Raw genomic sequence first — 20,512 nt, forward strand, 5'->3', positions numbered from 1 at the left:
GCACGGACCCCACCTGCCCCTGGGGCTCACTCTCTGCTCCACGCCCTCTGCTCACCTTCCTGCTCGCGGCTGGGCCCTGGGCCCACCCTGTCTCCGTTCTCTGCGGTCCTGGCAGGATTCTGTGTCCGCTGATGCGCTGCACTTACCGCCCACAGGCAGGTAGCTCCCTGCGGTGGACATGACCGGGGAGAGGGAGGGCAGCCTGTGCCCAGGCTCTTTGGGTCAGACCCTGGATGGACTCTGCTCCGCTTTCACAGTCCGGCCCTCAGGTGACTCCGTGCCGCACGCTCGGGTGCGCGATCCCGGGCCGGCCTCGCCGCCGCGCGGGGCACGCGGGGCGGGTTGAGTCTGCCGGCCAGCAGGGGGCGCGGGAGCGCGGCCTCGCGGGCGAGTCCGTGGGGCAGGAAGTCCCTCCCCGGAAGAGGCCCGGCGTCGGCGGCGGAAGTGGGAGCCGCGCCGGCCACCCGGCTGGGCGGCCCGCGTCGCAGAGCGCCCGCGCTCGGCGCTGTCAACGTGGCTTCCTTACTCAGCCGCTGCCGCGCGCTGCCCGCCACCACGGCCGCCGCCGCGTCCTCCGGGGGCGCGGGAGCCGACGGCCGAGTCCAGCTGTTGCAGGCGGTGGACACGGAGCTCACCGTGGACTCGGTGGAGTGGTGCCCGCTGGCCGGCTGCAGGCACTTGCTGGCGTGCGGCACCTACCAGCTGTGGAAGCCGGAGGGCCGGCCCGCCGACGGGGCGTGCCAGGTGCGCGGGCCTCCTTGCTTCGGGCCTCGGGCGGTCTGCGGCCCCAGGTGGCCGTTCCCAAGCGGCTCGAGTCCCCGACTCGAGCTCCTCTCGAGAAGGGCGAGGAGAGGCTCCTGAGAGGCAGAGCCGACCGCAAGCGTCGAGACCTCTCTGCTCTGCAGCGGTGAGGCTGGAGTGGAGACATCTCGTGTGGAGCCACACGGGGTGGACGCGACCTTGGCCTGTGGCCGGAATGTCAGACACGGCGTCCTGAAAGCGGGATGTCGTCTGTTTGCCGGCGTGGCCCAGGTTGTGGGTGAAGTCTAGAGCAAAGAGAAAAGGGGATGTCACAGGAGCTCTACCTAATGCCTTGAAGGCATCCACTTACGCGGATCCAAACCTAAGCATTTTTAAGAGTGAAAGCTGGCACTGGGACCGTCCTAGGCAGGCAAACTGTGTCCCAAGGGAATCCTAACCACAGCTCCTTTCTGTCGGCCCCTTTAGAAGAAGCATTGTATCCTAATCCACCTACTCGTTTATCACATACAAGAGAAAAGACATTTCTCCAGCTCAGAAAATCAGTTCCCGAGTGTTGGCAAACCTCTTCTTTCCCTGTCCCTTTTGCCATCCTCTGGGTTCCTCAGTGTCTGTTAAGGTATTCAAAGAACACGTGCATTTTTTTGTAGAGTGAACTGGGTGTGGCCGAGCCTCCAGTTCGTTTGGGCCGTCTCTACCTGTACAGTTGCAATGAGGACAGGTCTCCCTGCCCCCTGGTTGAGGTCCAAAGAAGAGACACTTCTGCGATCCTGGACATGAAATGGTACGCATTTGGTAACAGTCCCCCTTGGTTGGAATTTGTCATGAAAACCTGATTGTTTAGTCAGAGGAGCCTGATGCCTGGTGGCATCAGACAAGACAGGGAGGCATCTGCGTGAAGTTGGGGTTCATTTCCTGTCCTGTCTTTTCCTGCCTGTGGAGGCTGCTGTAAACTTGGGGTTTATTTCTTTTTTCAGTTTCCAAGCCGTACAGGTACTGTTGGTCTGTTTGGGAAGCAGTGCTGATTTTCTGCTTCATAAACTGGAGGATCTTGTAGGAACAGAACTGTAGGCTCCAAACTGGTTTGGGAACTGAAATCTGTAACAGTGAGTCACGGGGGTGCCTGTCGTTTCCCTGTACTCCGGGCACATCCTGTGTTCTGACTGGCACGTGCATTCTCTCCTAGGTGTCACGTTCCAGTGGCTGGCCATCCCGTCTTGGGTGTGGCGGATGCTTCTGGGTCCATAGAGCTCCTCCGCTTGGTGCCATCTGAGGTCAGTGACTGGGCCAGGCTTAGTGAGGGGTCCAAGGAGCACGGAGGGAGGCTGTGCTGAGGCGATCTTTTTCTAGGATGATCTGTTCGGTGGTGAACTTTATCGTGAAATGTTCTAAGGTAGCACACAGTTCACAGGTTTTAAGTTCACGGGTTCTACGTCTAACTCCCAAGAGGAAGACACCTTGTGTGTCGCCAGCAGAGGAGCTGAAGCGGCAGGCAGGCCCTTTAACCTGACAGGGGGCCCGAACGCCCTGTTAGGAAAAAGCCTGGGCAGCATTCTTGGGCTGGCAGTGCTGGGCAGGAAGAGCAGTGTTTCCTGGGGCGGAGTGGTGTTTATCATCAGTAATTAAGAGAGCATAGGGTTCCTCTGGGCTTCCCCAAACATGGCACGGTGGGTAAGAAATCCGCCTGCAATTCAGGAGACGTGGGTTTGATCCCTGGGTCAGGAAGATCTCCTGGAGGAGGGCATGGCAACCCACTTCAGTTTTCTTGCCTGGACAATCCCATGGATAGGAACCTGGCAGACTGTACTCTGGGGCCACAAAGCGGCAGACACAGCTGAGCAGCTTAGTGATGTGTTGTCCCCCGGGCGTCTGACAGCAGTCCCATGTCACGCGTCTGTAGAACGCCTGCGTGCTGGGGGCGGGGGCAGGTGAAAGAAGGAGCCTGACCACGTCTTGGCTCACGGGCGAGGGGAGTGGAGGGGGCGGCGCTGATGCAGGCGCTGCGAGTGGGCCTTGGGGCGGGCCCAGCTGGCCTCGGGCCCACGGCGCTGAGCGCTGGTGAGGACGGCCTCGCTCCAGACATGCCGAGAGCGGCAGCCCTGTCAGGAAAGACGGCAGGGGTTCCTGAGGAGAGCTGCGCTCAGAACCAGGGTTGCAGGCAGGAGCAGGAAGACCTGGGAGGCAGCACAGCTGCCCTGCAGAGAGAGTCCAGCCCAGAGAAGCGGCGTGTCCATGGCTGCCTGTGTCCGGGCAAAGTCCCCTTTGTCCTGTCCCTGGAGGCCCTGGGTGATGGGAAGCCGCAGCGGCAGCGCTTCCAAGAGGCTGCGCGGGCGCCATGCTCGTCTCCAGGAGGGCCTGGGCAGCAGAGAGGCCCGCTTCCCCTGAGCTCTCGTGTGTGGGCAGGCCCTCCTTCAGCAGTGAGGGCTCCTGGAGCGGGCTTGGCAGTGTTCCCAGGCTCTGCTCGGCAGGGTGCCTGAGGACTCGTTCACCGGAGTGGGGCACCGGGGCCGCTCGCTCCCCTCTGACGTCTTCCTTCTCTCTAGCAGGACACTTGGACGCTACAGCCCTGCTCCCGCTTGGCCCTGGAAAAGCAGTGTCTCGCCTTGTCCTTGGACTGGTCCACTGGGAAAGCTGGGAGGTGAGGGCCAGCGGAGGTGGGCCTGAGTCTTGGCTATTTCGTGTGAGAGGCAGAAGGAAAGCCACCTTGCCGGCCGTGTTGTGGCTCTCATGCCTGGGAGTGTCACGGCCAGCCCTTATCCTGAAAGAGAAAGGGGGCATGTTTTCACCAGGCGAAGCCGACCCTAGTCTATTTTGACAAGCTCATGGCAGCTTCGGTTTCTGCCCAAGCACGCCTCTTAGGAGGCTTGTTCACATACCAGGGCCTGGAGAGCCTCTCTCTGCTGTGTTTTGGGGGCATAACGTGTCCCTGCTTGGGAACCACAAGAGGTGAGGAGTTTAGGGCAGTGAATCGATTTCAGCCAAATTCTCCATTGGTTCCTTGTGTCCAGGGCCAGTGACCAGCCCTTGAAAATCATTAGCAGCGACTCCAAAGGGCAGCTTCACCTCCTGAAGATCAGCGAGGCAGGGCCCGGACTGCAGGCTGTGGTCGCGTGGCAGGCCCATCAGTTTGAGGCCTGGGTTGCTGCTTTCAATTACTGGCAGACGGAAGTCGTATACTCAGGTTGGTACCCTCCGCTGAGTGCCCCCTTGAAGACTGGCTGAGGGTGAGGGGCGGGAGGGAGCAGAGGAGACACGGGTCACCGGGCGATTCCTCCGGCCGTTCGTGGAGAGCACACTTGGGGGCGGAAGCTGAGCTGGTGCTCACAGAGCTGTCCTTGTAGAGCGAAGCGCGGTTTGCCCGGGCACCGCGGGCTCTTGGGGGGCGCTGCTCCCCCTTGGGAGCCCCCCGACGCTCGTTCCCCGGGAGGGGTCCTCGCCCTCCTTCAGAAGTCCAGTCGGAGACCCTTGCTTGCTGCCTGATCATCTGGGTCAGTGCTGAGCGGTCGTGTTGGGTCTTAGGCTTGCATGTCCCCTTTCGGAATGGCTTCCCTCCCAGGGCAGGCCGGCGGCAGGGAAGGCCGGCTTCCTGGTGGTGTACGTGGTGCGTCTGGATGGGCTGGTGACGTGGGCACCGGAAGCCCCTTCCACCCTAGTGGCCGCGGAGGGCATGGGGCTCTGAGAGAAGACAGCTGAGGGCTGCAGAACCCGCAGAGGCTGGAGAGCAGCCGAGGCCTCGTGTCCTGTCTGGGTGCTGGTGGCATGCCTTGCTCACCGCGAGCGGTGTGGCCTGGAGCCTCATGCGGAGGAACAGCGCGCTGCCCAGCCCAGGGGGCAGGTCCGTGGGCCTGTCTGGTCGTACCCTGCGTCCCTCCCGGGCGTCAAGGCTGTGCGATCCGAGCGCCGCTTCTCCCTGCGGCCACGCACCCTCCGCCCCGCAGGCTCGTCCCCGCGCCAGCCCGCCCTCTGCCCAGCGGGCTCATCCTGCACCAGCGTGCCCTTCGCCCCGCGGGCTCGTCCCGCGCCAGCGCGCTCCTGGTCCCGCCCGTGTCCTCTCCTCGCTCCGCATCATCGCCCTCCTGACTCTGTTACTGCGTCTCCACAGACACTGCGCTTCGCTGGTGGGAGCAGACCTTGCTTCTGAGCTCTGGCTGCGTTGTCTTGCCAGCTCCCTGCGCTCACGCTGGGGTGCTCGCCAGCGCTTCCCTCCGCGGGCTCCGGCCATGCCTGGGTTCCCGTGTGGCCCTGCCGTGCCCTGCACTCCGGGACAGGGTCTGGGCACCCAAATCAGGTGTCTCTGTCTGCTCGCCCCTCCTGAGAGTCTGTGTCTTGGTTTTGTCTTCTGAGCATTTCTTGGAATTGGCTGTATCTCTCTTACTCTCTTTCTACTTGTCACGACCACGGTCCCACGCTGTGGTCACGGCAGAGCGCCGAGCAGTAGCCTGCGTCGGTCTGCGCCTTCCTGGCTGGCCCTGTTTCGAGTGATTTCTGGGTTTGAGTGGTGACTGGGTCTGTGCCTACCTGGCTGGCCCTGTTTTGAGTGATTTTTCCTTGCTCTGTCTTCTTTTCCTCAGCTCTTCTGTGTTTCCTCTAATCTTAGTTTAGCCTTTCACGGGTTAATCCCACTTTTCTGGCAGGGCCCAGCTGAAAGTCTTGTCTTTAGAAACACTGTGTGTTCAGTCCCTCGCTGTTGGCCTCATGGCGCCCTGTCCTCTTCCTGTTCACTAATTTTTTGCTGCATCGCAGGGCACATGGGCTCTTAATTCCCCGACCAGGTATCGAACCTGCATCCCCTGCATTGCAAGGCGGATTCCTAACCACTGGACGGGCAGGGATGTCCTGAAACCACTTTTGGTTTTGTGTTTAATGCTTATTTTCCCCTGAAAGGGGATCTCTTCTGGAGTTTTCGCTGTTGCACCCTTGAACAGACTCAGGGAGAACAGTAAGGACTTGATTTTCTGAGCTCTCGCTCATGGATTGATTCTTCTGCTTTGAGGCTTAGCTAATTCAAGCCACAGTGGAGTGAGACAATGTTTTAACAATTCGAGATCAATTCATTCATCCAACAAGTGTCTGTTGAGCACCAACCACGTGCCGAGCACTGTCCCAGGGGCTTGGGAGATTCCTGTGAGGAAGATAAAGTCCCTGCTTTCAGTGAGCTTCCAGCGCTTGGCGGAGACAGACAAGGAATGCCAAGTGTAACACGCTTGGTGGTGAATACACTTCGGAAGGAGGGAGGTTGGACAGGCAAGGGTATCGGGTGCCGTGGGTGGCACAGACTGTCCTGTGGAGCCTTGTGTGTCTCGAGCAGTTAGTGTGGAGCAGGAGGCGAGGGGTCACAGAGACAGGGCGCTGGGCTGAGGCCCCGGGAGCGCGCCGGCATTTGCTCAGAGTGGAAGGGAGCCGTTGCGGGGTGTTGGACAGAGGAATGTTTTCTGGCTTAACATTTTAAAATTTAAGAGGATCCTTATCATTCTAATGAAAGAAAATGAAGAGGAACTACAGAGGCTGTTGATGAAGATGAAAGAGAAGAGTAAAAAAGCTGGCATAAAACTCAGCATTCAAAAAGCAAAGATCATGGCCTCTTGGCCCATCACTTCCTGGCAAATAGATGGGGAAAAAAGGGGAAGCAGTGACAGACTTCATTTTCTAGGGCTTCAGAGTTGCTGCAGACAGTCGCTGCAGCTGCAGAATTAAGACACCTGCCCCTTGGAAGGAGAACTGGGACAAACCTAGACAGCGTATTGAAAAGCAGAGCTGTCACTTTGCCAACAAAGGTCCGTGTAGTCAAAGCTGTGGTTTTCCCAGTGGTCATGTACGGATGTGAGAGTTGGACCATGAAGAAGGCTGAGCGCCAAAAATTTGGTGCTTTTGAACTGTGGTGTTGGAGAAGACTCTTGAGAGTCCCTTGGACTGCAAGGAGAGCCAACCAGTCCATTCTAAAGGAAATCAGTCGTGAATATTCATTGGAAGGACTGATGCTGAAGTTGAAACTCCAATACTTTGGGTACCTGATGTGAAGAGCTGACTCACTGGAAAAGACCTTGATGCTGGGAAAAACTGAAAGCAAAAGGAGGAAGGGGCGGCAGAGGATGAGGTGGTTACACAGCATCACTGATTCTGGGCATAAGTCTGAGCAAACTCCAGGGGATAGTGGAGGACAGAGGAGGCTGGCATGCTGCAGTCCATGGGGTCACAGAGTCGGACACGACTTGGTGAGTGAGCAACAGCCTTAGCTACTGTGTTGAGTGTAGGCTGCAAGGGCTGAGGTTGTAGGCTAGGGGGCAGTGAGGGGTGAGGTGGGGGCAGTGGAGAGGAGGAAGGGTGGGAAACTGCTGCGTGCAGGCCGATCAGTAGGAGCTCCTGGTGGAGCATGTGGAGTGTGAGAGAAGGGAGCCCGGCATGTAAAGAAACCACAGCCAGCTCTCTTTACGGCCCTGCCACGGAACGGCAGCTTGTATTTGAGGCTCACCTGCAGCTCAGTACCGGGATGGTGGCTTCTGCTGGTCCAAGGACACAGGTCGCGTTCACCGCCATCCCCGTCTGTGGTGCGCCCGGGAAGTGCTGGTGGGTGGGTGGTGGGCGGCGGGCGGCGGGCGGCGGGCGAGTGGCGCATTCAGCGCGGTTGGCTCTGTGGTTGGTCTGCTCCTTTTTGTCCTCTCTGCCCGTCTTCCTTTGGGACACTGTGTCCGTCAACGGTGCTGCTTCTCTTCAAAGACTGGCTGTGCACCAGGGCACCGACTCCCCTCTCGTTTCTGTTGCTTCAGTTTCCTCAAAAGAAGCCCTTCTCCTGCGAGGTTACCAGGGACCTTTCTCTTTAAAACACACGGAAATGTGTTGCCAGGTGCAGGCGTCTGCGGAGCCTCCTGCAGACGCGTCTGTTCCGAGCGCTCGGACGCGGCCATGCTGGCTCCTGGCTGCGCGAGCCGGAAGGGCTGAGTCTGTGTGGCTGGTCGCTCTGCGCCAGTGCCTCTGTCTGCCCTTCGGGTGAAGGCACGGTGGCGGCACAGCTGGCTGCCTCTGGGGCTCGCGTGCCTGTGTGGAAACACCCTCACAGACGTGACTGCGCCCTGAGAAGCAGCTGGTGCCCGTCCTCAGCGTGCCTCCTGGCCAGCGGGGGCAGTTTCCATTTCCGTGCAGGTGGGGACGATGGCCTCCTGAAGGGCTGGGACACCAGGATGCCCGACGCTGCCACCTTCAGCAGCCGCAGGTGAGTCCTCGTGGGGCCAGCCCCGCCCCATCCCATCCCCGTCCTGCCCTGGGCTTCTGTTGGGGAGCTGCGGGGCGCCTGCTCAGCCCCCCGCCCCACCCCGGGCTTCTGTTGGGGAGCTTCAGGGCACCTGCTCAGCCCCCCGCCCCACCCCGGGCTTCTGTTGGGGAGCTGCAGGACGCCTGCTCAGCCCCCAATCCCACCCCGGGCTTCTGTTGGGGAGCTTCAGGGCACCTGCTCAGCCCCCTGCCCCGGGCTTCTGTTGGGGAGCTGCGGGGCACCTGCTCAGCCCCCCGCCCCACCCCGGGCTTCTGTTGGGGAGCTGCGGGGTGCCTGCTCAGCCCCCCGCCCCCCGCAGACACTCCATGGGCGTGTGCAGCGTCCAGAGCAGCCCCCACCGTGAGCACATCTTGGCCACAGGAAGGTGAGTCCCAGCTGTGGTGTCTGACCAGCCCGCTCTTTGAACCAGAATGTGGGCGTTGGGGGCTCAGGGAGGGACTTTGTCCTGGAGGGGCAGGTCTGGGTCTCCTGTGAGGGGTGCCCTGCCTGCGGAGCCCCCGTTTCCCGCACGCTGGCTGAGATCTGCGGGTTTCAGCTACGACGAGCATGTTCTCCTCTGGGACATGCGGAGCCTGCGGCGGCCGCTGGCGGACGTGCCCGTGCAGGGCGGGGTGTGGAGGCTCAAGTGGCACCCGTTCCAGCGTGACCTGCTCCTGGCGGCCTGCATGCATGGCGGCTTTACGATCATCAACTACCAGATGGCAGCAGGTGAGTGGCCTGCCCACCAGGCTCCTCTGTCCTGACATGTTCCCGGGTTACCCGGCCTTGCCGTGAGGGTGACTCCAGAGTCTCACCTTCAGCTCCTGCTCTCTAACCGCGGTCCTCGCCTGACCGGCTCTGTTATCTGGGTGCCTCTGCACCAGTGACACCCAGCCCCATCGGGGCCTGGTCACTGCTGCGGACAGTTCGGGCTCAGCGGCCTGCACTCCAGACACGCTTCAGCCGCTGCCCCGGTTCTTTCTCCTGCTCCAGGCAGAACCAGCAGGCGGACTGGCCTTCCTCTCACCAGGGGTCCCTCACGTTTTCTTCTCTTGAAGCCCCACCCTGCCTTTGCCCCCATCCCCCCGCCCGGGGTCGTGTCCCCTCCTCCGTAGGAGCAGGTGGCCGCCTCACCCTCACGCACTCCCGACCGTCTCTGCCGGCGGTGGCCTCCAGGCTTCCCTGTCTGAGCCCTGGGCTCTGCTCCTGCCGTGTCGCTGCCCTTTGTCCTGTGGGCGCTCTGGCGGTTCTCTGCCCTCTCTTCTCTCTCTTAGTGCCGGCCTCACAGTGATAGATTGCCTTCTAAACACTGCTCACTGTGTCCCATGAGTTTGGTGTGTTGTATTTTCGTTCATCTCAAACAGTGTTTTCCAGCTTCTCTGTGATTTCCTCTCTGACCCACTGGTCACCGTGGAGAGTGCTGTTTAGTTTGCACATTTTTCAGAGCATCCTGAGTTTCTGGTACTGAGTCGAGTTTTGGGGTCACTGGGACTCACCGTGGCCCGTCTGCGGTCCGTCCGGGGAGGACCGTGTGCTCTCCCCGTCGGGGGCGGGCACCGCCTGTTCTTGGTGGCTGTCTGCTTGTTCGTGTCTGAAAGTGGGCAGCCAGTGTCTGCGGTGCTGTTCATGTTTTAATTGGACCGCAGTTGCTTCAGCGGTCTTGCTGGTTTGTGTCTGTGTCCTCCCTCACTTCTGTCAGCTTTTGTTTCAGAGGCGTGGGGGCTCGCTAGCTGTGTGTGTCCGGTCGTGCTTGCGTGTGGTCCTGCTGTGTTGACTCTTCTCATCACAGGACGTCGCTGTTCGTCTCCAATAGCGCTTGTTTTAAAGCCTCGGTCGTCTGACCCCAGGAGAGGCGCGCACGCCTCCCCCTGGGTGCTGTGTGCTGTCAGCCTGCCCGTGGCTGCGAGTCCGTAGCGAACGCACCGTAGCTTGCGCGCTGCTGTCGGGCCTCCCGGAAGTGGCGCTCTGCCCTCCGAGTGGGGGGCTCGGCGGCCGGGAGATGCCGCTTTGTCCCTTTGTTGCCGGTGTTGCTTTTGGGCACGTGGCTGAGGTGGCGCCTCCCTTTCCGGTCACGCGGGCCCACTCTGGGCTCCCCCTCTCCCACGCCCTGGACAGGCTGCTCCTCCAGGAAGTCCTGGATCTTCTCAGCAGTGAGTGCACGCACACGTATGTGTCTGCGTGTCTGCATACCGGCACGCACACGTGCGTGTCCACGTGTGTGTGCACACGTACGCTCACGCCTGTGTGTCTGTGTGTGCGGGTTTCCCTGCACACACACGTGTGTGTCGGAGCCTGAGTTCACGCTGAGACCTCCAGCTCATTCCGGCAGCGCAGCTCTCCCTGCTGCCCCTGTTCTGCGCGACCCTGGCTCTCAGCAGGTCCTCGCTCTTGTGCCCGAGCCTGCGGAGCTGTCGGCGCCACAAGCAGCCCGACGCACCTCAGGGCTCCGGACGCCCTCGCCGTCCTGTTTGTTCCTTAGCTTGGTGCAGCCGCTGTGCTGTGTTCAGGATTCACTTGGACTAGAGCTGTTTCTCTTTCTGTGTGGCAGTCAGTGTGTGAACACAGTTCAGTTTGTTTCTTTTTTTGAAGGATGTTTTCATTCATCCTCATTGACTTGGTTTTCCTTTTGGATGCGTGAAAACATTAAGTGTTCTAGAAATGAAAATTCCGTTAGGGACTTCCTGGTGGTCCAGACTCCATGCTTCCACTGCGGGAGGCGTAGGATCGGTCCCTGCTTGGGGAGCAGAGGCCCCGCACGCCATGGCGCGCTCAGCCTCCGGGAGGCGGCGACAGGCAGGGACGCCCGGGGCGCTGCAGTCCGGGGGTCAGAGTCGGGCGCGACTGGGCGCCTGAACAGCAGCAGCAGCAGAGGCCCGGCTTCTTCTCACGCGGCTCCCACTCGCCTCTTGCAGGCAACCTGTCCGTTAGGTCGGGGTTACAGTTCTGTGTCTCTTCGCAGAAGTCAGCACGTCTGTTCACATATCCATGCTTCTCCTCTGGCAAGAAAAGACGTTCCGCGTGGACTCGTGTTTGCTTGTTTCGCTTTCAAAGCACACCCTGGAAATCGCTCCTTATGGGCTCACAGAGTTTGGGGGTTTTTTGAGTTACATAGCACTCCACTGAGTGGGTATACTCCAGTTTCTTCCAGTTTTCTGTCGGTTATTTGGGTTACTTCTAATATCTTATAATTACAAAGAGTGCTTCATATATGTTGCTTTGCGTCTGTGTTTCTGCTTGCTGGAGGTGTGTCTTAGGGTCAGTGCCTAGGTGTGGGATTGCAGGGCCCACAGACTGATATCTGTCTGACTTCATCATCTCACCAGCCACGGATGAGAACCCCGCTTCCCCACAGCCTTGCCAGCAGAATGTGTCCCAGCTTTGGAATTTTGCATCTGATGGGTGTGGAATGACTTTGCACAGTAGCTGAGATTTGCATGTCCCTAATTAGGAGTGAAACTGAATACATTTTCGCTTGCCTGAAGGGCTGGTTTCATAGTCCTGTTTTTCTGAGCTCTCTTTGGCTTGTTTTCTCTCTGACTCCTGGTCTTTTTCTCCCTTGGTTTAAAGAGTTCCTGTATTAGCCCAGGTATTAGTGTCATCAGCCCTTAATCTGTTTTATGTCGGAAATAATTTTTCTGTTTCTTACCTTGATTTTGCGTATAGTGTTTTTTCCTGCCATACGAAAGTTGGGGTTTTTTCAAAAGTGCAATCAGATTTATAGTTTTTTCATTGAGTCTAGGTTTTTGAATCTCAGTTAAAAAGACAGCCAGGTTCTAAAGGAATTCATCACTGTTTTCTCGTATTTGTCAGACGTCATCTTTCTACAATTAGGACTTTGACCCGAGGCCTACTGTGTGACGTGTGGAACTGTCCCGACGCTGTTCCTGGAAAGCCCGTCCTCCCCCCGCCCCCGCCCCGGTGACTCGAGACGCCAGCTCTTGTGTGCAGGCACCTCCCGGACAGACGCTGCGTTTCGCGCCTTCTCTCCTGCCCCCCGGCTGTCTCAGTGTTCACACCTGTTCTTCAACCACGGAAGCATTCAGGGCGTTTGTTAGAGTGGGCTGCCTGCCCCCTCTAGGTCTTTCTCAAGGGCCTCCTGACTATTCTTAAGTTTGAACTTGAGTGTTGACTTAGCTTGTCCCAGAAAAAATTGTTTATTGGTTTTTTATAGGGATTGCGTTAAATACAAATTAACTTTCCAGCTGACTTATTTGTCATCTGGGATCTTATTCAAGAAAAGGGACACCTTCCTGTTTGTTCAGATCTGCTCTTGTATCTTTGTAGCTGTTCATTCTCTGGGCCGTGTCTGATTCTGTGACCCCGTGGCCTGCAGCACGCCAGGCTCCTCTGTCCTTCACCATCTCCCGGAGCTTGCTCAAACTTGTTCGTTGAGTTGGTGATGCCATCCAACCATCTCATCCTCTGTCGTCCCCTTCCCCTCCCGCCCTCAATCTTCCCAGCATCAGGGTCTTTTCCAGTGAGTCAGCTCTTGGCATCAGGAGGCCAAAGTATGGGAGCTTTAGCTTCAGTCCTTCCAGTGAACATTTAGGGTTGATTTCCTTTAGGATTGACTGGTTTGATCTCCTTGCAGTCCAAAGGACTCTCAAGAGTCTCTTCCAGCACCACAATTCAAAAGCATCAGTCTTTTGATGCTCAGCCTTCTTCATGATCCAGCTTGACTACTGGAGAAACCACAGCCGTGACTATATGGGCCTTTGTTGGCAAAGTGATGTCTCCTCCTTTTAATACACTGTTTAGGTTTGTCGTAGCTTTTCTTCCGAGGAGCAAGTGTCCTTTAATTTCATGGCTACAGTCACCATCAGCACTGATTTTGGAGTCCAAGAAAGCAAAGTCTCTCACCGCTTCCACCGCTTCCCCGTCTGCTTGCAGCGGCGGCGCCAGATGCCATGGTCTTAGCTTTCGAATGTCGAGTTTTAAGCCAGCTTCTTCACGCAGCCCTTTCACCTCCATCCAGAGGCTCTGCAGTGTGTCTTCACTTGCTGCCTTTACGGGGGTGTCATGTGCACACCTGGGATCGTTGATATTTCTCCCAGCAATCTTCATTCCAGCTGGGATTCATGCGGCCCCCCATTTCGCATGATGTACTCTGCATATAAGTTAGATAAGCAGGGTGACAGTGTACAGCCTTGATGTGTTCCTTTCCCAGTTTTGAACCCGTCCACGAGAACTAACTTTTCTTCTGTGTGCATACATCGTACATTTCTTGCTAACTGTATTCCTCAGTAACCTAACGTTTTTGTTGCTCTTGTAGGCGGGCATTCTCTTCAGTGTATCTTCTAACTAAATTGCTGTCTATCTGAAAGTTGTTGGGTTTTGTCGGTAGGTTCACATTCTGACAATTATAAACACGCTTCCGTTAGTCTTGCTATTGATTCCTTGGGTTTTGCAAGTAAACATGGTGTCATCTGCAAAAGATTAGAGTTTTGTTCTTTATTTTCCCAACTGAATGCCTTTAGTTATTTTCTCATTTAACTTCATTTACTGGTGTCTCCAGTACAATTTTTAAAAAGAGTGGAGGACATCTTGCCTTATTCCTGACCTTGAAGAGGGGCCCTGCTAGTTCCCATGTAGTTTGATGATATATAAGGACTAAAGTGTGTCCTTGGAAAGAAGGTGAAAGCGTTAGTCATTCAGTCATGTCTGACTCTTGGTGGCCCCATGGTCTGTAGCCCACCAGGCTCCTCTGTCCATGGGATTCTCCAGGCAAGAATACTGGAGAGGGTAACCATTCCCATCTCCAGGGGATCTTCCCCACCCAGGGATCGGACCCGGGTCTCTTAATCGCATGCGGACTCTTCACGTCTGAGCCACCTGCCCTTAGTATTCATCAATTTCTGTTTTCTTGAGTATTTTTTAAAATCAGGAATTGTTGATTTTTTTTTGTCAAATGCTTTTATACTATCTATTGAACTGTATTATTTTTCTCCTTGGATACATTTATATAGTAAATTTTGTTTATGGGTTTTCTAATATGGAATATATATTCCTGGAATAAATCATGCTTGGTTTCGTTTTTAGTTGTCAAAGTAGTTTTTTTTTTTTAAATTAAAAAAATTTTATTTTATTGAGGTATAGTTAACTTACAATATTATGTTTCAGATGTATAATATAGCCACACTCCAGTCCTCTTGCCTGGAAAATCCCGTGGACGGAGGAGCCTGGTGGGCTGCAGTCCATGGGGTCGCTAAGAGTCAGACACGACTGAGTGACTTTCGTTTCACCTTTCACTTTCATGCATTGGAGGAGGAAATGGCAGCCCACTCCAGTGTTCTTGCCTGGAGAATCCCAGGGACGGGGGAGCCTGGTGGGCTGCCGTCTACGGGGTCGCACAGAGGCGGACACGACGGGAGCGACTTGGCAGTGGCAGCAGCAGAGAATGCAGTGACCCACAGCTCTAAGAGTTGGGTCCCGTTCACAGTTGCTCTGAAACTTTGGCTTTATTCTCTGGGCTGCACAGTTCAGCGCAGCCGCTCAGTCGTGTCCGACTCTGCGACCCCGTGGACGGCAGCCCTCCAGGCCTCTCCATCCATCACCAACTCCCGGAGTTCACTCAGGCTCACGTCCATCGAGTCAGTGATGCTGTCCAACCATCTCATCCTCTGTCGTCTCCTTCTCCCCCGCCTTTAGGGTCTTTTCCAGTGAGTCAGCTCTTCGCATCAGGTGGCCAAAGTACTGGAGTTTCAGCTTCAGCATCAGTCATTCCAATGAATATGCAGGACTAATTGCTTTTAGGATGGACTGGTTGGATCTCCTTGCAGTCCAAGGGACTCTCAAGAGTCTTCTCCAGCATCACAGTTCAAAAGCATCAATTCTTGGCTCTTAGCTTTCTTTATGGTCCAACTCTCACATCCATACATGACCACTGGAAAAACCATAGCTTTGACTCTATGGACTTTTGTCAGCAAAATAATGTCTCTGGCTTTTAATATGCTGTCTAGGTTTGTCATAACTTTTCTTCCAGGGAGCAAGCATCTTGTAATTTCATGGCTGCATTTGCCAACTGCAGTGATTTTGGAGCCCAAAAAATAAAGTCTGTCATTGTTTCCCCATCTATTTGCCATTAAGTGATGGGACCAGATGCCATGATCTTAGTGTTTTGAGTGCTGAGTTTTAAGTCAGCTTTTTCACTCTCCGCTTTCACTTTCATCAAGAGGCTCTTTACTGCCTCTTTGCTTTCTGCCATAAGGGTGGTGTCATCTGCGTGTCTGAGGTTATTGATCTGTCTCTTGGCAATCTAGATTCCAGCTTGTACTTTATCCAGCCCTGTATTTCACATGTATGTTTTTTGAAGAGATCCTTTTCTGGGGCGGCTTTTGTTACACGTCATGCGGGAGCTTAGTTCCCCTATGAGGGTTCGAGCCTGCACGCCCTGCGGTGGAAGCGCAGCCCTAAGCGCTGGGCCAGGGGAGCCCCTGTACAGTATATCCTGGTAGCGTATTTGTTTTATATGTGATAGTTTAGGTTGTGACTTGGTTTACCAGATTGCACAGCGGGAAAGAGGGATCGAACCCGGGTCTCCTGCACTGCAGGCAGATGCTTTATCCTCTGAGCCACAAGGGAAGCCCCTGTACAGTATATCCTGGTAGCGTATTTGTTTTATATGTGATAGTTTAGCTGTGACTCGGCTTACCAGATTGCACGGTGGGAAAGAATCTGCCAGTGCAGAAGACGGAAGAGGCGTGTGTGGGTTCAGTCCCGGGGTTGGGAAGGTTCCCTGGAGCAGGAAATGGCAGCCCAGTCTGGTATGCTTGCCTGCAAAATTCGCCTGCACAGAGGAGCCTGGTGGGCTCAGTCCAGGGGGTCACGGGAAGTTGGACACAATGGATGCACATTGCTTGTATCTTGTAACCCTCTCTCTCTGTGTTGCCCCTCCCGCCTTCCCTCTCCTCACTGGTAACCACCGTTCTCTGTGCTGTGCTTAGCAGCTTAGTCTTGTCTGACTCTTTGCAGCTGTAAATAATGCTGCTGTGAACATTAGAGTGCTTCCTCAGTGGCTCAGATGGTGAAGAATCTGCCTGGAATGCGGGACATCCAGGTTCAGTCCCTGGGTCGGGAAGATTCTCCTGAAGAAAGGAATGGCAACCCACTCCAGTATTCTTGCCTGGAAAATCCCATGGACAGGGGAGCCTGGCGGGCTGCAGTGTGCGGGGCTGCAAACAGTCGGACACGGCTGAGCGAGTGTCTGCCTTCTGTCTGAGCATCCGCGGGCTTCCCAGGTGGCAGAAGCTACCTGCCAGTGCAGGGGACACAGGAGGCGTGGGTTCCATACCTGGGTCGGGAAGGTCCCCTGGAGGAGGAAATGGCCACCCACTCCAGCATGCTTGCCTGGAAAACTCCATGGGCAGAGCAGCCTGCTGGGCTGCAGTCCATGGGGTCTGAGTCGGGCATCCACACACATGGACACTGGGGTGCCTGTATCTTGATTGTTTTTCAGTTTCTTAGGAATAGAATTGCTAGATCATATGGTGGGTAGGTCTGTGTGCAGTTTTTGAGGAACCTCCGCACCACTTTCCGGTGTCTGTGCCGGTGTACGTTTCTGCTGACAGTGTAGGAGAGCGCTCTTCTCCAGTCTCCCTAACATTTGGTATTTGTGGTCTTTTGGACGATGGCCATTTCGACAGGTGTCAAGTTATGTCTCATTGTGACTTTTCTTTGCATTTCTCTGATGATTAACAATGTCGAGCATCTTTTCAGGTGCCTTTGGACCATCTGTGTGTCCTCTTTGGAAGACAGGTTATCTTTTCCAGTGTAGTATTGCATTCTGGTGCATACCTTGTTTGGGGCTTTCAGTAATGTTCAAAGATGACACAAATTTTCTTTTATGCTATTTATCAGCACTGTGTTTCGTTCATGTGAAAATCAAAACAAAAATGTGAAAAAAAATCTTTCATCGTCTCTTGAATAATTTATACGTCATTTGGGTTATCGTTATATTCAAGATGCGGTGAAAATTCTCCTATGACTATCTGGGCCTGATTTATTTTTGAATGATGATTCTGTTAACTTTCTCTGTGTTTTTTCTGTGAAAGTTGCTTTGTTTATGCGTTATGTCTCTACTGGGGTCAAAACTCCCTAGCAGGTATTCGCTGCATCGAGTCTCACTTTGTATAGCCACACACACAGGCGTCCGCCCTAGTCAGCAGCGTGTGCACTGTCTCTTTTAAGAAGCCACTTTGCGTTCCGTTTCCGCCGTGTCGTCGCTGTTCCCCGCCTCGCCAGCTCCGTTAGCTTTGCTTCTTCTCTCCTGCCTCCTTAGATCTTTTTTGAGTTGGGACTACAGTCCACTTACGTTTGTTGCTTTGCTTTGTATTAAGCACTTTTATGCCTGAATTATCCTCTGATTTAAGCGTAGTTTCAGGTTCTGATACACGGCGATTGTGCTTTCGTCTTTATGAAGAACTCTGTGACTCCAGCTTGTTCTTCCCCGTCTGTCCGAGTGTGGTTAGTAGGTGGTTTTAAGCTTCCAGCTGGAGACGCTTCTTGTGTGTTCTGACCACATTGTTGACTTTGTTTCGGTGTGTTCTGATCAGCACGGCGCATACTCTCTCCTTCACGGAAGCTTCCGGCCGCCTGCTGCCCCGCGTGCTTGCTTAGCACTTGCCGCAGTGCCCTGAGCAGCAGGCGTGCTGCGTTACCGGGTGGAGCTGCCTGTGGCAGGAGGCTTTGTGTCCGCCTGGACCACGAGTGGACACTGCCTGTGGTTGTTGGATGTGAAAGTATCGTAGGCCTTTACTGTGCCAGCGACCCTGCCTCCCAGGCCCCCAGATGTTCACAGCAAGGGGCAGGCGGTCTCCTTGGAGCTTCCTTCTGTGGTGGTGCCAGGTGCCTCTCTGTGCTCCGGGAGAGCCCAGCACCGGGCTTCTCTCCGGAGCCCCTTCTGCTCAGGCAGAGCCCTGGCTTGGGGAGGAGGGTCTCTGGTGCATTGGTTGTGTCCTTGGTCTCTTTCCTGACGCCGGCTTTGGGCTCTCCTCTTCACCGCTCACTCTGGTCACGGTTCAGAGGCTGATCACGACTCAGTGCTGTCGCTTTGATCCATGCACCGGGGCCGCCGCTGTGGTGTCCAGGCGACTGAAGACCGAGTGGCCGGCCCCTGGGCCGTCCAGCTGGTGACAGTTTTTCCAGCCCCGGCTCACTGGCCAGTCTTCTGCAGCTGCTTTTACCAGCCTCAGCCTCGGCCTGGACCCTTGACCAGCTCAGGTTTGCTGACGCCGCCTGTTTATTTTTAGAATTTCTGTTTATCCATTTTTGGCTGTGCTAGGCCCTCACCACAGTGCAGGCCTCTCTCTGGTTGCGGAGAGCAGGGCCTTCTCACTGTGGCGGCTTCTCTTTTTGCGGTGCACCGGCTCTAGGGCACGCGGGCTCAGTGGTTGCAACGCTCGGGCTTAGCTGCTCCACGGCACGTGGGGTCCTCCAGATCAGGGACTGAACAGTTTATCCCACACTGGCAGGCAGGTTCTTCGCCACAGACCACCAGGGGGCCCCTCGTCATCTCTCTCCCTGGTCACGGGTCCCTTTTCACCCTTTCTCGGCGACGTTCTGTCCAGAACGAGGCCTGACATTTTCCAGTCTTGCCCTTCATCTTCAGAGTTGCCATAGCAACTCACCACAAGGACAGCTGCTCAGGCAGTGAATGACTCCTTTCCCAGTTCAAATCCAGACTCTCTAAGGGAGCTCTGTGTGCCGGGACACTTCTGACATGTTGCCAGTTCCAGACGACAGCTCAGCCCCACCCACGCTTGCGGATTCTCACACACACCAGGCTTCCCTGCGGTGTGCGTCACGGGGTCCTGTTCCCTCCACTTCTGACGCGCCCCCTTCCCTCTGTCTGGCTCACGCTGAGTCCTCAGGCACCCTGGATGGAACCTCCGTGGCGCAGGCTGCCTCCTCTCGCAGGCACAGAGTGCATTCACTGCAGGATGGCCTGCCCTTCTCTGCCTGCCCGTGTCTCGGCAGTCCTCTGCGTGACACACGGTGGTGGTTCTTGGAAGTTTCTCTTTGAGGGTGGGCAGGGTCTGTTGGGCGTGGGTGATGAGAGTAACTGGCTAAGTTTCCTGTGTCCTCCCATCTCACTCCAGAGGAAGAGCAGGACGCAGTCTCTCTGTCCTACCCCTTGCCCAACTCGCTGGTGTATGGAATCGACTGGTCCTGGCTCCACTTCTGCCGTCTGCCACAGACCCAGCCGTCCTTCCCTGGCAGCGACCGAGAAGCCAGAACAGCAAACCAGGACCCTATCCTGAAGGCTGCAGACCCGTCACCAGCACCCTCTTCGGAGTGTCTAGCTGACAGTGATGGAGTGGGTGGCACCACACACCAGAATGGGAGCAAGCTAGAGGCTCCTCTGCAGACAGAGGACGAGGATGGCCAGCTGCCCACTCCAGGGGTCAAGATCTGTGACTGCGACCAGGATCTGGAGGCAGCAGACTTTGACATCAACCTTCTGGCCACTTGCTCTTTCTATAATCATGTTCTTCACCTCTGGAAGTGGGAGAACATCTGAGCTGGGGAAGACCTTGCTTGGTTTGAGATGGTAAAGACAATTTCCACAAATAAAACCTAGAGTACATCTTTATCTTTCCTGAGAATGAAGTGACCCCAGACTATCTCACTGTATGGGGCTCACTGCATCTGTGGAATTTTCTCAGTAAATAGAAAACCTATTAACCTCTCAGATAAACCTTATCTGCTGGGCCCTTCAAAATGGTGTCTCTGTGGCAGCAGGGGGTGGGGTGGAGGGGCTTGGTTCCTAGCTCTCAAACTTGTCAGTTTCCTGTGTTTTGACTTTCAGTTCTTAGGACTTATATAAGCAACTATTTACATTAACTAAAAATTTTAAAGCTACTTTATAATACCAAAGTAGTTTGTTTTTGTGTTATATTAGTAGTTTTATATGAACATTAAAAAAAGATCATGGCACCAGAAGTGCTTGCATAGCCTCCTGTGCAAATAACCAAAAAGAAGGGTGTATTGCTTTAGCATAGCATAAACTGGAAATGTTAAGTCCTGTGGTGGATTAGTCACGCTTCCTCACAGTGGCGTTAAACCTGGACACAGCTTAACTCCAGAAGTCCTGGGCTTGGGACTGATCTGCCTCCCACAGGCCATTCCTCCTCTCTCCGGAGGAGCAGATGTGGAACTCCAGGCCACTGTGGAATCTGTCAACTCCGCAGCACCCACTGATAGGATAGGTAGGTGTTCTGAGTCAGAAAACAGAAGCTTCTGTTATTTCCTGATAGAACTGTCAGCACAGGTTAGAACGTATTACTGTCGAACCCTCCTCCAGTTTGTTTTAGGATATTTCACTTAAGGATTAGTTAAACAGAATTAGGGTCTGAGGAATTATGCGCTGGAACAGAACACAGAGGAGAGAGAGGCTACAGATTATTAGGGAAATAGCAGTTTGGCAGCAACTTCCCGTGTGGCCTTATCTTTAGGTTTGCCCCAAGGCGGGGAGGTTGACCAAAATAAACTGCTTTGGGGCCCATAAAT

The 20,512-nt window shown here is 55.3% G+C and overlaps 1 protein-coding gene across 3 annotated transcripts; it reads left to right on the plus strand.

The window, feature by feature from the left end:
* Positions 1 to 446: 446 nt before the first annotated feature.
* DPH7 (diphthamide biosynthesis 7) lies at positions 447 to 19,595 on the plus strand. 3 transcript variants are annotated; one of them, XM_027966027.2, is made up of 9 exons: positions 447 to 744; positions 1,410 to 1,543; positions 1,946 to 2,033; positions 3,303 to 3,397; positions 3,768 to 3,940; positions 7,897 to 7,966; positions 8,325 to 8,390; positions 8,562 to 8,734; positions 19,102 to 19,595. In XM_027966027.2, the coding sequence occupies exons 2-9, from the start codon at positions 1,536 to 1,538 to the stop codon at positions 19,521 to 19,523; spliced, it is 1,095 nt and encodes a 364-aa protein (XP_027821828.1). In that variant the 5' UTR covers positions 447 to 744; positions 1,410 to 1,535; the 3' UTR covers positions 19,524 to 19,595. The 3 variants fall into 3 exon arrangements, with proteins under 3 accessions (XP_027821828.1, XP_042101290.1, XP_042101291.1); XM_042245356.1 differs by lacking the exon at positions 19,102 to 19,595 and adding an exon at positions 17,385 to 19,095; XM_042245357.2 differs by lacking the exon at positions 19,102 to 19,595 and adding an exon at positions 11,816 to 16,897.
* The last annotated feature ends 917 nt before the right edge of the window (positions 19,596 to 20,512 follow it).

This window comes from Ovis aries, chromosome 3 (genome assembly GCF_016772045.2).
Source record: "Ovis aries strain OAR_USU_Benz2616 breed Rambouillet chromosome 3, ARS-UI_Ramb_v3.0, whole genome shotgun sequence".
Classification (NCBI taxonomy): Eukaryota; Metazoa; Chordata; class Mammalia; order Artiodactyla; family Bovidae; genus Ovis; species Ovis aries.

Excerpts from the sequence above, each read along its gene's own strand:
- DPH7 (XM_027966027.2), top strand. Across the intron at positions 8,391-8,561 it reads CACATCTTGGCCACAGGAAG|CTACGACGAGCATGTTCTCC; the intron begins GTGAGTCCCAGC and ends TGCGGGTTTCAG. Across the intron at positions 8,735-19,101 it reads CAACTACCAGATGGCAGCAG|AGGAAGAGCAGGACGCAGTC; the intron begins GTGAGTGGCCTG and ends ATCTCACTCCAG.